Source organism: Physeter macrocephalus, chromosome 18, assembly GCF_002837175.3.
Source record: "Physeter macrocephalus isolate SW-GA chromosome 18, ASM283717v5, whole genome shotgun sequence".
Taxonomy (NCBI): domain Eukaryota; kingdom Metazoa; phylum Chordata; class Mammalia; order Artiodactyla; family Physeteridae; genus Physeter; species Physeter macrocephalus.
This window is the reverse complement of record NC_041231.1, coordinates 44258293-44275195: the sequence shown is the minus strand read 5'-3', so window position 1 is coordinate 44275195 and position 16903 is coordinate 44258293. Positions and strand designations below refer to the sequence as shown.

Below are 16903 nucleotides of genomic sequence, written 5' to 3'. Positions count from 1 at the left end.
AGACCTGATTTTGCAGATGAGGAGACTCAGGCGCTGGGATGTTACGGACTGGGCCCCGACCCAGAGCTGGTAAGTGGAGGTTCTGGGATTCCAGCCCAAGGTAGCGTCATCCACCGTGCTGCTCTGCCTTCAGCGTGGGGGCTGTGTCTGGCCCCCTGGCTGCTGGGAGCTGAGCTGCAGAGGGTGAGGGCAGGATTCCAGGTGCCCAGCAGGAGGTTTCTCCACCCAGCCTGTGACTCAACCCTGGGGCCTGAGGTTGCAGCAGGGTGTGGGTGAGGCTCCGGAGGGTGGCTGGGGGGTGCAGGAGCGGGAAGCGGACACTCCAGGGAAATGTCTTGCGGGAGGCAAGAGATCCCATTCAGGTGAGCGTTTCTACTCTGCAATTACCTGCTCAGCCAGCACCCCAGGCAGCTGGGGCCCTTGACATCTCCTGAATGACTCCACGCCTCCCACAACTCCTTGAAAAGACGGTTGGAACAAAAAGCTTTCACAAGGTCTGGAGAATGAAGAAAGAAGCCTGGTGGGCCCTTGGGCAAGCTCTGCCCTTCTCGGGCCTTGGCTTCCTCCTTGCTGTAATGGGGTGGTCAGGACGGGGGGACACAGATTTCAGAAACCCTTAGCCCCTCGCCCAAGTGGCCTGTGCAAAGTCAAGGAGGGTGTGGAGAAAGTGGCTGTGGCCACATTGGTCCCCTGGGGACACACACCTGATGTTCTAGAACCAGCAGTGTGGACACAAGTTGCCCACACTACCCACAGACACAGAGACCTCAGCTGGGAAGACCCTGGCCTCGGAAGTTCCCACAAGCTGACCTCGGCCCTGACCCATCAGGTTTGTCACCACCCCACCCCCAACTAGGGGTGCTACCCAGCCTCCAGGCTTTCACTGCAAAGGGCAGAACGTCTCAAAGTTCTGCCACATATGGCTGTGCTGCTGCTCACTTCCTGGCACCGTGCAATCAGGAGGGTGTATCTGGGAAATCTCGAAGGCACCATTTACCCTGGAGGCCCTCCCTGTCAAGGCCTGACTGAGGGTGTCTGTCCTAGGCAGGGGAGGAATAAATCCCCCATTGCTCTCTTTCCGCTCACAGACACTGGGACAGGAGGGCCCTCTTCCCCCAAGAATTAAACCTGGTTCTGAGCAAAAATAAATAAATAAATAACCCTTAATTTCAAATCTGCTGGGCTTTTGTGCAGCCGATGACCCCCAGGATCGCAGCCGTGCTGTCACAACCCTCTGGCCTTGGTGCCATCTGCTGGCCAAGTGACTTGGGAGCTAGGGAGGGGTGCTGGTTTTGTGAATGGGCCTCGGAGATCCCCAGCCTTCTTCATATTTGCGAACCTGTCTTGTTGGAGCCTTTTCTAGGGAGAAAGTAAGCAATGCTCCAAGGGTTCCTGGAGGGCCCAGGACCCTCTGGAGGGAGGAGCAGCTGCTTCTTTGCTGCTCCCATAGAAGCCTCTTTCTGAACCAAGGGAGGGGGGGCCACCCCAGAGTTCCCTCCCCAAGCTCCAGGAACATGGATGTTGGCTGAGATGGAAGGGATACAGTGGAATTCTTCCGGCTCTGGCCTCCAGCTGACCAGGTGTGAGACCAGGTGAGTTCCCCTCTTCCCCTTTACTCTTCTCCCCAACTCCCTTCCCCCACCACACCAGACCTCTCCTCTGACCTTCCCTCAGAGGCTACATGGTGTTTGGGGCAGCCTCTTTCCCCTCTCCATGCCTCAGTTTCCCCACCTGTAATGCAGTGATTCTGGATTCGCATCCCAGAAAGGTGGCAGCGGGAGAGAGCTCCATGTTTCCTGTTTGGGTGGCTATGACCCTTCTTTCTGGACATGCCTCCTGGTGTTTGTGGGCAGGAGTCTTTCCAGGCTATACAGACACCCAGCAGTGGAATTGCTGGGACACAAAGGACATATAGAGTTGCCAACTGAAAGAAAAAAAAGCACAACCTAAAAGTTGAGAATTATGTTTTATTCAGCAGACTTACTGAGGACTTACGCCTGGGATACAGCCTCTCAGTTCTGAGGGACTGTTCCAAAGAGAAGCCAGAATACATAGGAGTTTTTGCTGAGGAAAAAACATGCAGTAGGACATCCAAGGATTACTGCTAGTCACAAAAACACATCTCAAGTTAATGATTTCAGGGCTTCTCTACGTATGGGAAGATACAAAAGTCTGGGCTTATTGAAATCATTCCTTTGATAGGCACCTTAATTATCCAGGGCCAGGATCCTGTTTTTCTCAATCCCGAATCCCCTCAGGGCACACAGTTGGGGGCCTCAGTGGCTGATGGCTTTATGGCCACAACATCCTTTGTTTACTGAATTGGCAGGGGACATTCTTTGTTCACAGTGTCAACATGACCAAATATTTGCCAGTTTTCCAAAGTGGTGGCACCAATTTACATCCCATCTGCAGAGGATGAGAGTTCCTGTTGCTCCATGTCCTCACCGACACTTATTTTTGACTAATGTACACTCATTCATCCCATGAGTACAAAGTGAACTTTCATTGTGGTTTGGGTTTGCGTTTTTCTGGTTACTGATGAGGTTTGACATCTTTCCATACATTTTTGGCTGTTTCTGTAAGTTGCCATTACAAGTTGCCGTTTTTCTATTGAGTTGTTTGTGTTTCTTGAGAACTCGAGAGTTTTTACATACTCTAGATGGTAAGCTTTTCTTGCTTATGTCTCACAAATATCTTCTCCCAATTTGGTCTTATCTTTCCACTTTCTTTTTTTTTTTTTTTTTGCGGTACGGAGGCCTCTCACTGCTGTGGCCTCTCCCGCTGCGGAGCACAGGCTTCGGACGTGCAGGCTCAGTGGCCATGTCTCACGGGCCCAGCCACTCCGCGGCATGTGGGATCTTCCCGGACCGGGGCACGAACCCATGTCCCCTGCATCGGCAGGTGGACTCTCAACCACTGCGCCACCAGGGAAGCCCTCCACTTCCTTTATGTGTTTTTCTTTTAACTTTTTTCTTTTGCCATGATTTTGGACTTACACAGAAAAGTTGCAAAAGTAGTGCAAAGAATTCCTTCATATCCTTTACTCAGATTCCCCAAATGTTAACATTTTACCACATTTCCATCGTCCTGTTTTGCTTTTCTCTCTCCCTCCCTCCCTTCTTCTCTCTTTCATATATATATTTATGTTATATTATATATAAAATACACACACACACATATTCTCCCTTCTCCCCTTCCCTCCCCACAAGACACTTGAGAGTAAAGGGTAGGGGCAGAATGATGCCTTTTTATGCCTGAATACTTCAGTGTATATTTCCTAAAACAAGAACATTCTCTTATATGTAATCATAACCACTGAACAAATCTCAAAATCAGGCAATTAACACTGATACACTACCATTTTCTGACGTACAGACCTTATTCAGATTTCATCATTTGTGTTAGTAATGCCCTTTAAAGCAAAAGAAAATCCCATATCATGTGTTATTTTCAGTTGTTGGGTCTCTTTAGTGTCCTTTAGTCTAGAACAGTATATCATTGTGTTTCATAACATTTTTGGACTGTTCCTCAGCTTATGTTTGTCTAGTGTTTATTCACTATTATATTAAGGTAATTTTTGATGCTGTGTCCTTCTCAGTGTATCATACCAGGAGGTACATGATGTATGTTTATCCCATTGCTGGTGATAGTAAATTTCATCCCTTAGGTTTGGGTGAGGTCTTTCAAGGTTCTCCATATAAAGTTACTATTTTTCCCTTTGTAATAATAAGTATATGTGGGGAGATACTATGGGACTTTGTAATTATCCTGTTACTTTACTTCTCAAGTCCATTAGTTTTACATCCATTGATGGTTTTCCCTGAATTATTAATATCGTGGTTGCTGAATAGTGGTTTTCTAATTTCATCCTTCCTTGTACATCAAGTAGTTTGCTTTCTACTGTAGAGAAGAGCTTTTGTCCTCTCCCCCAATTATTTATTTAAACCTGTGTAAATTCATGTATTATTTTATTTGATGGGTTATAATCTCTTACTATCCTTATTTTATTTTGATGCTCAAATTGTCTCAGATTTGGCAGGTGGAGCCTCTTAAGTTGGTTCCTGTGTTTTATGATGTCTTTTGCTCAACAGAAGTTCTTAACGCAAGTGAAATTTAATTTATTGATCTTCCTTCATGGCTAGTGCTTTTTATTGCTTGTTTAAGAAATTCTTCCCTAATCAACTTTGTAAAGATATTCTCCTGTATCTACTTTTTAAAAGTTAGAGATATTTGTCTTTCTCATGTTCGTCCTTAATATACCTGGAATTATCTTCTTATGTTAACATTTTTTTTTATTAAACTGTAACATATATACAAAAAATGTGCAAAAGAGACGTGTACAGCTTGGTTTATTTACCTCTTACAGGAGTAAGTAAACAAAATCCTATAACTAGTATCCTGATTGATCAACAGACAGACTATTCATAAGATCCCACAAGCTCTTCTTGTGTGCCCCACTTCCAGTCACTTCTCTCCCCCAAGCCACAAGGATGACCGCTCTCCTGACTTCAAATACTACTGGCAATATGGTGTGGAGTAGGCTCTCTATCAGTCAGGGTTTTCCAGAAAAACAGAACCAATAGGAGACAGATAGTTGATAGATAGACAGACACATAGATAGACAGACAAGAGTTATTTTTAAGGAATTGGCTCAGGTGATTGTGGGGTTTGGCAAGTCCAAAATTTGTAGGACAGGCCAGCAGATCAGAGACTGAGGCATGAGTTGATATGGCCATCTTGAGGCAGAATTTCTTCTGTTAAGGACACCAGTCATTGGATTAGGGCCCACACTAATCCAGTATTATCTCATCTTAATTTGATTATATCTGCAAAGACCCTATTTCCAAATAAGGTCACATTCACAGATCCCTAGGGGTTAGGACTTCGACATAGCTTTGGTGGGGGGGTACGATTCAACCCATAACAGACTCCAATTTAATTTTTTTCCTCTGGATGACCAACTGACCTGCCTCATGTATTCACTAGTACCTCCTTTCCTCACTGGCTTGCAATACCACCTCTAGAGTCCATTAAGTGGACGTGGGTTCTGTTTCTGGGTTCTCTGATGGTCTAATGTTGTGTTCTTGAGCAAATACCCACATTGTTCCAATTACTCAGCTTTCTTTATTTTAATATAAATTTATTTATTTATTTATTTTTGGCTGCGTTGGGTCCTCATTGCTGGGCGCGGGCTTTCTTTAGTTGTGGCGAGTGGGGGCTACTCTTCGTTGCAGTGCACAGACTTCTCATTGCGGTGCCTTCTCTTTGTTGTGGAGCATGGGCTCTAGGCGCACGGGCTTCAGTAGTTGTGGCGCGCAGGCTCAGTAGTTGTGGCTTGTGGGCTCTAGAGTGCAGGCTCAGTAGTTGTGGCGCACGGTCTTAGTTGCTCCGCGGCATGTGGGATCTTCCCAGACCAGGGCTCGAAACCGTGTCCCCTGCACTGGCAGGCGGATTCTCAACCACTGCACCACCAGGGAAGCCCTACTCAGCTTTCTAACAGGACTACACATCTGGTGGAACAGGGCTTCTCATTTTGTTCCTCCTCTTTAAGACTTCTTAGGCCTCTGCTTTTCCATATAAATTTGAGAAACAGCTTGTCAACTTCCACACACCAAAACATTGGGAACTTGACAGGAATTGCACTGAGCCTGTGGATCACCTCTCTTCTCCCAGGAAGCCTTCACTCCTTACCAACCCCATGAGGCTCTCTGCCCCCTCTGGGTTCACACTCGCCCCACCCTATTCCATAGAAGTGATTTGGCCTCTTTGGCTGGCCTAAGCCCAACAAACCCCACCCCAATGCTGCCCCTGTGGTATACTTCTTTTTCAAGCCTCCCTCACATGTTTCCTGTGTTTGTCCATATTCCAGACCCCCTAAAAAGACCCTGAAGGAGGATCTGAATGGTGCAGTTTTCCTGTCTCCACCCTCCCCACTTTAGGGCCTAGAATAGTGTCCTGAGAATCCGCAACTGCAGTTAAGGGCCCTTCCTCCTAGTCACCACTCCCTTCCACAGTCGATCAATACAGCAGCCAGTAGAACCCTTAAACTTACATCAGATTTATCCCTCCTCCGTTCCAAATCCTCCCATGGTTCCCCAGGTCATCCAAGGAAAAGCCCAAATCCTCATTACAGTTTTTGAGAGACCCTACACCATCTGCAACCCCTACCCATTACCTCTCTGACCCCATTTACTGCTCTTTTCCACACTCACTCTACCTCAGCCACTCTGGCCTCCTCGCTGTCCTCCAGGCATGGCAGGGACAGTCTCGGCTCAGGGACTTTGCATTTGCTATTCTCTCTTTCTAGGACACACTTCCCCTAGCTACGCCCCTGGCTTGCTCCTTCATGTCCTTCAGATCTTTGCTCAAATAGTATCTTTTCAGTGAAGCCTTCTGTGTGACCACCCAATATAAAAGATATAAAATTGTAAAAGTCCTCCTCATATTCCCACCCTCTTTTCTCCGCATTTTCTTTTTTCCATAGCAGTTTCTGCCATCTCATCCACTGTATATTTTTTATTGTGTTAATATCTATCTCGCCTCATTAGATTGTAACCTCATGAGGGCAGAGATCTTTGCCTGTTTTATTCAACAGTGCCTAAAACAGCACATAGGGCGCAGTGGGTGTTGAATAAATATTAATTGAATAAATGAACTAGAAGGAAGGAGACCCAGGCCCAGCCTGGACTCTTTATCCACTTCCTGGGAGACTTGAGTGGTCCACTCCCCAATCCAGGCCTCAGCTTCCACATCAGTAAAATGGATCCACATCGATAAAATGAGGGAGGATGTCTGTGTGTCTTTGAGGTCATTCCAATTCTGACAGGAGGGTTGTCTTGAGAAAGGGGTGAACTGACCTGGCCGAATGGGGTGTTTGCTGCCCCCTTGTGACAGGGCCTACCCTTCCCCAGTACTAGTGAGTCTTAGATTTCCCCAAACTCCCAACTCTGCCCGTCTCTGTGAGGAAATATGTGCATAAGGAGGGCATCCCTTAACCCAGGGACATCCTTTCTGCTGTCTCACCTCCACTGATCCATCTTCATTCCATTGCCTCAGCTTTCAAGGCCCCCTCACAGGACCTCTTGGTCTTTGATGCCTCTCATGCCAATTGCCCTTATGTCACTGAGACCATATACTACAGGCTGAATTGTGTCCCCCAAAATTCATATGTTGAAGTAATAACCCCCAGTACCTCAGAGTGTGACTATTTGGAGATGGAATCTATAAAGAAGTAATTAAGTTAACATGAGGTCATGAGGGTGGGCCGTAATCCAATATGACTGGTGTCCTTATAAGAAGAGATGAGGACAGAGACATTCACAGAAGGAAGACCATGTGAAGACATGGGCAGAAGACATCCACCTACAAACCAAGAAGCAAGGCCTCAGAATAAACTGACCCTGCTGACACCTTGACCTCAGACTTGTGGTCTTATCCTCAATTCTTCCACCTCTGAGCAGGTGACCCCAAGAAGGTCCTCCAGATACGAGCTCTTCTAAGATGCTGGTAAATTCTGCTTTTTCCTTAAAAAAATTATCTGTTAAGGTCTTGCGTTTTTTAAAAGCATTTATTTATTTTTGGCAGTGCCAGTTCTTCGTTGAGGCATGCAGGATCTTTGTTGTGGCATGCGGGATCTTTAGTTGCGGCACGTGGACTTCTTAGCTGCAGCATGCGAACTCTTAGTTGCAGCATGTGGGATCTAGTTCCCTGACCAGGCATCAAACCCGGACCCCCTGCATTGGGAGCGTGGAGTCTTACCCATTGGACCACCAGAGAAGTCCCAGGTCTTGGATTTTTTTTTGTAAGTTTTTATTGTGGTAAAATATACCTAACATAAAGTTTACCATTTTAGCCTTTTTTCTTTTTTTTTTTTTTTTTTTTTTTGCGGTACGCGGGCCTCTCACTGTTGTGGTCTCTCCCGTTGCGGAGCACAGGCTCCGGAAGCACAGACTCAGTGGCCATGGCTTATGGGCCCAGCCACTCCGCGGCATGTGGTATCTTCCCGGACCGGGGCATGAACCAGTGTCCCTGCATCGGCAGGCGGGCTCTCAACCACTGTGCCACCAGGGAAGCCCCATTTTGGCCATTTTAAAGTGTACAGTTCAGTGGCACTAAGTACATTCACATTGTTGTGCAACCATCACCACCATCCATCTCCAGAACTTTTTCATCATCCCATCCTGAAACCCTGTACCCATTGAATACTAATTCCCCATTCCCTCCTCCTCCCAGTCCCTGAGCAATCACCATTCTACTTTTTATTTTTACAAATTTGACTACTTTTAGTTAACTGATTTGAGTGGAATCACACAATATTTGCCATTTTGTATCTGGCTTATTTCACTTAGCATCATGTCTTCAAGGTTCATTTATGTTGTGGCATGTACTGGGTTAGCCAAAAAGTTTGTTCAGGTTTTTCCCTAAGACGTTACAGAAAAACCTGAACAAACTTTATGGCCAACCCAACATCCAAATTTCCTTCCTTTCTAAGGCTGAATAAAATAGTCCACTGTATGTTATACTACATTTTGCTTATCCATTCATCTGTTGATGGACATTTGGTTTATTTCCACCTTCTGGCTATTGTAAATAATGCTGCTGTGAACATTGGTGTACTTGCATTTTCTTTTGCTCTAACTCCAACTGGCATGAAGGTCCTTGATTATGGATGAGCACCCTCTTCTGAGCCCAGATCCCACATCCCGTGGTCTCCTCCACATCTTCTCTTGAACAACGTAAGGGTGTCTATATCCAGCTTAACAGAAACAGCCCTGAACCTTTGCTCTTCCCTTCCAAACCTGTTCCTCTCCGCATTTTCCCATGTCGGTAAACAAGTTGTGGAGGCACCCAGCTATACCAACTAGAAACTTGGCAATAATCTTTTATATTCTCAACCCCCTACATCCATTCACCCCAAGTTCTGATACTTTTTTCCAAAACATTTCTCAAATCTGCCCACGTTTCATCTCCCTTTGCCCCAACCTGACATCACTTGTCTCCTGCAAGACTACAAAAGACTCCTCACTGATTTCCTTGCTTCCACTTTTGCCCTATCTAACAAACCATTCTCCATCTTATTTGTTTTTAAAGCTAGGTAATATATACATGAGTTTAAAATCCCTTCTCTACAGGTTACCTCTTCAGAGGCAGTAACTGTTCTCTTCTCCCTGGTCCCCTTCCAGACAGTCTGAAAGGTACTCCCGTGGCCGTATATATTCATCCCCACCCCCATCTACCCACATTGCTCTAGGCCTCTTTTCTTTTTTTTTTCCGCTTTACACATCATCTACGCCTTCTTTTCTCATCATCACAAACGGACGTGCCTGTCTCTTAGTGCCCGGCCTTACAGGCTGGACCGAGTGTGCCAGTCTCCAACCAGTCACTCCTCTGTTCCAAAGCTCGACACCTGGAATGAAACCCCTTGCTCTCTTCTTAGCCCTGTCTCCCTCTTGGCCTGGAGGCCCCTACCCCATGGCTCAGTTTTTAAGTCATCTCTTCCCGGCGGCCTACTGCCACGTTATCTCTACCACCGAACCTGACCCCATCTACCAAGGCCCTCTACACTACTTAAGTCTACAAGTTCACGGTTACGTTCTTTTTCGCCCTTCCCCTGAGTGGGGAGCACCTCGGGCCAGAGCCAATCCAGCAGGTCTACTTCGCCCAGGAGGAAGAAACCAGTTACCACCCTGCCTGGCATTTAAGTGCAGGTAGACTACTACTCCCAGAAACCCTTTCGCCTCGGGCTGGAGATTTGCCCTCTACACACGCCCAGTGGAGGAGGCTGAGCATGCGCAATGGAAGATGAGCCTGCGCGAAAGGCTGTGCGGGCGGGGACCGCATCTCCCAGCAGGCCGTGGGGGCATTCTTTTATCCCAGCGTGACCAGTGACTTCCGGCGTGGAGGGGCGGCGCGGTGCATACTGCTGAGCTAGTACCTGGAAGACCTAGGGGAGCGGCCGAGTGGCCGGCGGGCGGCAGCTGCCATGGAGGCTGTGCCCCGCATGCCTATGATTTGGCTGGACCTGAAAGAGGCCGGTGACTTCCACTTTCAGCCGGCCGTGAAGAAGGTGAGTGCGCCTCCTCCCCGCCCCCCCTTCTCCCTTGTATCTCTGTCGTCAGCCGGCGCGGGACGCCCCCTGCGCGTCCATCATCTCCCCAGGCCCTGTCGCGACGTCGGGTGAGGCCAGGAGGGGCCTCCCCTGGCTTTCTTTAGCTTGGCCCACCCCCGTCTCACCCCAACCCACCCCTGCGCGCCCGCAGGCCCTGGGTAGCACCCGCTGTCTCCTCGACCATCCAAGATTCCCATCCAGGCACCTCACTTCCTCGTGTGACGCTCTGGACCTCGTTCTGCTCCGCCCCTAATCCACTCCAGGACCGCCCTGCGGGGAGCGGTGGGCGGCCCTCCCTGAACGGCTGGGTGGAAAGGCTGTGCCCGGCCCTCGGTGCGCTGTCTGTCCACGACCGGACTGGGACAGACGCTGAGGATGTCTCAGGATGTGTTTTAAGACGGGAGCTCCGTGAGCCACTGGAATGCCTGACCTCTGCGATTGGAGTCTCTCTGACACTTGGTGCCATTCTGTCTGGTCTCCTCAGAAGAAGAACCCTAATCTGGAGACCCTTTGGACCAAAAGATACAGTTCCGTGTCATTTGGGGAAGGGTTACTGCCTTTCATGACTGCCCAGAGGGGATAAACAGTGTTGTAGCTTCCGGAGAGCCTTTAGGAGTCATTTGTTGAACCTTCAGTTGGACGAAAGAGACTGGCAGGTTTGGCGCTGACGGAAGCAAGGGATCTCTGTGGCGAGATCAGGTGTGGCTGGTACAAAGCGGGGCCAGGTGTGTCAACTGGGCATCAGATGCCCTCTGAGACATCTGCTGCCTTGGGAATGACCACCTGGTAGCATTGGGGGTCAGAGCAGAAGTGAAAAGGAACAACCAGGAGGCTCTTGCAGGTTGACATCCTTGTGGTTTTAGTACCATTTAGTAAGGTGCTTGAGGAGGAAAATAGGACAAAGAAAATAGATTGAGAAGTAGTTTCCGAAGAAGCTCTCCCATTCTCTCTTGACACTGCCACTACCTCAATTCAGACACTAACAGTTTGTATCCCTTTGAGTCCATCATTTAATCTCTTTGGGCATCTTTTCTCTCATTTGTAAAACCAGGAAATTAGATTAATTGATCTAAAATTCCAAAATTTTGTTACCTCTTTCCCAGAGTTTGGTAACTCCTCTCATGGAGGCCCAGGGGTTCCCAGGGAGATCATTGCTCACATAATACCTTGTGGGCTGGGTGTGGGTGACAAGAGCATCAGAGGCTAAGTTTAAACAAAAAGATCTCCAAGGAGTTCCTGGGCTAAGATTTTTATCCACTGGATTTATCTTCCATCTGCTCTTTTAATTCAATTAGGTGAATTTTTCTAAAACACAGCAAAACTTTGTTTTCTAGTTCAACCGTAACCCATTCAGAGTACTCTCTGACCTACCCCAGTTCTTTCAGCATTTTTTCAGGGCTCAGTATGTGCTTGATCTATGTGCTTCTGATACAAGTGCTTCTGATACAAGTATCCCAGATTCTGTTCACAGCTACTTGCTGTTCCCTTAACATTCTCAGTATGTTTGCTCTTCTGTGCCTTTGGTTGTGGAATTCCTCCCACCCAGAAGAGCTCACATCTTTGCCCTCTGGGGTGGGGATGGGGCTCTTCTTTTTAAAAAAAATTTTTTTTTTTTTGACATGAACCACTTCTAAAGTCTTTATTGAATTTGTCACAGTATTGCCTATGTTTCACGTCTTGGCCCCCTGGCTCCGAGGCATTCAGGATCTCAGCCTCCCGACCAGGTATCGAACCCGCCCCCCTTGCATTGGAAGGCGAAGTCTCAACCACTGGACCACCAGGGAAGTCCCGATGGAGCTCTTCTTTAATCTCTATTTATTGGTTCTGTCAGTCTTTCAAGGTCCAATTTAAGCTCTGTCTCATCCACAAGCCTTCTTTCATCTGGATTAATCTTTCCCTTCTCTGAATTTCTAACTCTTTTTATCCTTTTCCTAGTGACAGTTACATGCGCTATGTTTTAACCCTGCTGTTCTATTGTAAGTAACCTGAGAGGCATCTCCCTGCTCCTCAGAACCTAGCAGGGTCCCTTTTTCATAGTTGGCATGCAGGAAAATGTTTCTCAGATGACTGACAGTTGAGAGGGAATTAAGAGATGGTGACCGTAAATTTATGGAAATCCAGTGGATAAAATCTTAGTCCAGGAACTCCTTGGAGATCTTTTTGTTTGAACTTAGCCTCTGATGCTCTTGTCACTTACACCTAGCCCACAAGGTATTATGTGAGCAGTCATCTCCTGGGAGCCCCTGGGCCTCCATGGGAGGAGTTACTCATTAGCCATTTACTAAGGTGGTATCAGATGCTGAGGAAAAATTCATTTCCTAGACATCTGCTCTTTTTCTTTGTTTCCTTATTTTGGGGTTGGGGAAAGATACACCATTTATTTGATAGGTTAAAATTGTTGCATGTTTTACATGAACCCACTGAAAAGGAATAGCAATCTTGTGGGTGGCCAGCTCCTTCAGGTACTCTGGAACTGTCTTCCTGCAGAGGAGACTACAGTAGCCACTGCAGCTGGGAACTCTCCCTGACCAGGACTCCTGTCCCCAACCCTAGAACCCATGCTTAACCTTCTGCCACTGGTACCCTTGTCCTTTCCTACCATTGCTCCGACCTGCAGGAACCTTCACCAATGACTTAGAGCTTAAGAGTAGAATTTAATTTAGGATAGTAGAATGAAAATGGTTCTGTTGAGATCAGTCTGTTGAGCACCATGCAGAGTCGTCCTGAAATACAGATGAATAAGAGACCTTTTTTTCATGGAATACATAGTTTGGTAGAGGAGATTTAAAAATTAGATTGTGACATCAGTGGAAAAGTAGAAATATGTGCAGTGTGTACAGAAGTACCAGCCTAAGGAGGGGCCATCAGGGGAGACTTGCCAAGGAGGTGGGTTTTGAAGAATGAATAGGAGTTTTTCAAGAAGGTAAAGGGTTTCTTTATTTGTGAGAGCTGGGCCTTTGAAAAAAACCTTTCATAATGGTTAGTACTGGTTTTCATTCCTGATGGATATGCCTTCAATTATGGAATAATGTGAAATAAGAGCCAGGAGAACAGCAAGCTGGTTTTGAACGGCAGTGCCAACTTTTAGGTTGGGATACCTGGACCCACATAATTTTTTAGTGGGGAAATGCTGCTAACCCTTACCTTACCTGTGTTTTGGAGCCCAGAGTGCTAACTCACTGGAAACTGATGAAGGATGACTCTGTGCTCTTCATCAGTGAGCGATTTGGCCACACATGTTCATGTTTGAAGTTCTTTCCTCCTGTGGTCCCAAACACCTGCCCTTAACCAACTGCACTTGAGCTCAGGTCAAGCTCACTTGGACTCAGGTGCTACATCCATCCCTGATTCATTCATTGAACAAAGAGTTATTGAGTGACTATTATGTGCCAGCCCTGAGAATTCAGAGCTGTATGTGATGACAAAAATCTCTGCCCTCATGGAGCTTACCTTCTAGTGATCCACATAGTAAACCATCCTCAAGGACAGATGTACCATAGGTAGCCACCCTACCAACCAAGTGGCTTCTTGGCCTCTCCCCTCTTCCCTCTCTGGCTGGATTGATCTCTCTAAATCTCCACTTTCCCACCAGGTTACTCCAGAGAAACTGTCCGCTGTTCAAGGCCTGCCACCACTTCACTTCAGCCTGCCTTTCACACTTCAGTCTTACCAGGCCTCTCCCATAGGAACTTTCAGCCTCTTTTCCTGGTCATTGTCCTTGTTCCGGTCCTTACTGGTATTCCTTTCCGCCTGTTCGTCACCTAGGTTGAACCGTACTTTCTCGGGGTCCCTTTAGCTGCCGGCAATTGTGCCACCTTCCTTCAAATTCAGACAGATCTTACCGCTCCCCTCACTCAGTTGACCTGTGCCACAGAACGTACACTCTTGTTGCCTCTTCGTACTGTTCATCTTATTCTCATGTAGGTAGAGTCTGGTTTTCAGGTTTGTGGAGTTTTTTTCCCCTTCCAGATTTCTCATGGGACAGCTCACTCTTGAAAAACTTGTCCCACACATAGATGGGGAAATGAGATGACCAGAGGCCTAAAAGTGCCTGGCTCCTCAGCAGTGAGGAGCACAGGATGTTGCCAGTTGCCTTTGGTGGTGACCTGTCTTATCTCTTACCACAGATTTGGAGTCACAGAGCCGGTCTGCTTGAGCCTATCTGCCCTCTCAAGTTTACTGCAGAATGGCTACAGGTGCAGGTGACCTAGATTGTTCAGTTCATTCTTCTCTGACTTTAATCTCATACATAAAAGCCGTATATCCCTTTCACACCAGATTCTTTACTTGGGAAGTAATAAATACTTGTGTGTAGAGAGTACTTAGGTTGAATGACCTAGTCTAGTTCTAGCACCCTACAGGGGAGGTAACTTGAGTCATCCTCACTAGTGTTATCCAGGCAGTTGGAGGGGCCGTTCAGAAGAGATGTGGGAGAGAAGCCTTGAGTCTTATGTAGGGGTTAGACTAGGTGAGGATGAATGCCTGTTCTCATCCCTGATGCTCTTGGCCTGTAATTTGGTTTTAGGCTCGCTGATACCAAGGGGCTGAAGATTTCCCTTGGCAATAATACTTCCTTCTCTGAATAAAATTAATCTCACTTGAAATTCAGTAGCAGAACATATATTGTATTCATTAACAACACTGTAAGTGGGACTTAATTTTATGTGGAATAGCCCAAGGCATTCCCCATATTTGAGTCAATCCTGCAAGGGAAGAAGAAAAAGAAATATAATGTGCATGGTGAAGGAATACAATGCCAACAGGTGTGATGCCTTTTATTGCCTTTTCTTCCTGGGTTATTGCTTTAATTAGCACCATGAAATTCCAAGGTGTTATATCAAATTAAGAGCAGAAGCTAAACATCCCCATCATCCAGGACAAAAAGCATACACAGAAAGAAGAATGAGACCATGATAGTACCAGAGAAGGTGACACAAAAGGAATATCCCTGGGTCAAGAATCAGGAAGTTTGGGGCTTCCCTGGTGGCACAGTGGTTGAGAGTCCGCCTGCCGAATGCAGGGGACCCGGGTTCGTGCCCCAGTCCGGGAGGATCCCACGTGCCGCGGAGCGGCTGGGACCGTGAGCCATGGCCGCTGAGCCTGCGCGTCCGGAGCCTGTGCTCCGCAACGGGAGAGGCCACAACGGTGAGGCCCGCGTACCGCAAAAAAAAAAAAAAAAAAAAAAAAAAAAGAATCAGGAAGTTTGGCCCAGAGTGCTAGCACTGCGATTGCTCATCTCTGCAAAAGAATGGCAGGACCCAGGATGGATGTTTCCAGTGATCTCAATTTACCTGCAGAATTCTGGGCCATTTGTTGCTTGGTAAAAGAGCAGAGTACCATCATGGAAATAGTATAGACATTGGAATCAGACAGACCTTGCCTTACGTCCCACCTTTTCGACTTAATAGCTGGTGACTTTCAGCTGCTACAAATGATTACATCACTAACCTGGGCCTCATTTTTCTCACCTGTAACATGGACTAATAATATACCTTATAAGCTTGTGGGAATCAAGGGTTAATGCATGTGAGTCCCTAGTACAGGTCTTGGCATATTGTAAACAATATTTTCAACTTAGCATCCTCTTTCTCTGTTTAGTGAATAGCTCAAGTCCTATGACAGCTCTGTGAGTTAGACATAGCAGGTAATTTTTTAAAATAATTTTTTAAAAATTTATTTATTTTTGACTGCATTGGGTCTTCGTTGCTATGCATGGTCTTTCTCTAGTTGCGGCGAGTGGGGGCTACTCTTCGTTGCGGTGCGCGGGCTTCTCATTGCAGTGGCTTCTCTTGTTGCGGAGCACGGACTCTAGGCATGTGGGCCTCAGTAGTTGTGGTGCGTGGGCTCAGTAGTTGTGGTTCTAGAGCACAGGCTCAGTAGTTGTGGCGCACGGGCTTAGTTGCTCCGTGGCATGTGGCATCTTCCTGGACCAGGGATCGAACCCGTGTCCCCTGCGTTGGCAGGTGGATTCTTAACCACTGAGCCACCAGGGAAGCCTCATAGCAGATAATATTAACTCCATTTTACAGATGAAAAACCAAGCCCAGATCTCAAAGCAACCCAGGGGCACAGCCAGGACTTACTCAGTCTTGGTATTTCTCTCTGGAAGTGGTCTTTTCATTCTGTTTTATTGTTTTCACTTATAACTCCTTCCTTGCCTTTTTTTCCTCCTGCCGTGGCTCTGAATCCTGGACATGCTTTCAACATAAAACTGTTCATAGGTCTCATTGTTCCCTCAGAAAAGGATTCCCAGCTACTCCAAAGCCTGGCTGGGCTCTGGAGGTTTCCTGATCCTCCCAACCCCAACCGGCTGTTAGTTGTGTAGGTGCGCTGGGGTCCTGTCAGTGCCTTCTAGTATCTTACTCTTGATCTGGGGTGCCAAGGCCCAGGCTCTACCTGCTGCTGGGCCTTCCTTCTCAGACTCTGCCTTGACCTTTAAATCCTGACCAGACCTTGTTCTGAACTGTGCAGAGGGGTGAGCTATAGAAAGACTGACTGAGAGATGGTCTCTGTCCTTTACTCTAGAACCTTCAGCTGCCTCTTTCCTCTGTTCAGTAGGGGGAGTGATCAAGCCATGGAGGATTTTATCAGAATTTAAGCAATACCCTGTTTGCTCCACTGACTCACTGTGTGGCTGGAGATTCATTTTCGCTTCCCATTTTTTGTTTTATGAGAACCATGTTTAAAAAATAGAAATGGATTGGTCTGATGTGTGGTTAAGAATATGGGCTCTGGGCTTCCCTGGTGGCGCAGTGGTTGCGCGTCCGCCTGCCGATGCAGGGGAACCGGGTT

The 16903-nt window shown here is 47.1% G+C and overlaps 1 protein-coding gene across 2 annotated transcripts in view; it reads left to right on the top strand.

Annotated features, from left to right (window-relative positions):
• The first annotated feature begins 9902 nt into the window (after positions 1 to 9902).
• PTPN23 (protein tyrosine phosphatase non-receptor type 23) overlaps positions 9903 to 16903 on the top strand; it is a 45575-nt gene continuing 38574 nt past the window's right edge. For both annotated transcript variants that reach the window (XM_055080180.1, XM_024124021.3), the window contains exon 1: positions 9903 to 10069. In XM_055080180.1, the coding sequence (XP_054936155.1) occupies positions 9986 to 10069 (84 nt within the window). In that variant the 5' untranslated portion in view covers positions 9903 to 9985. The remainder of the gene's footprint in view (positions 10070 to 16903) is intronic.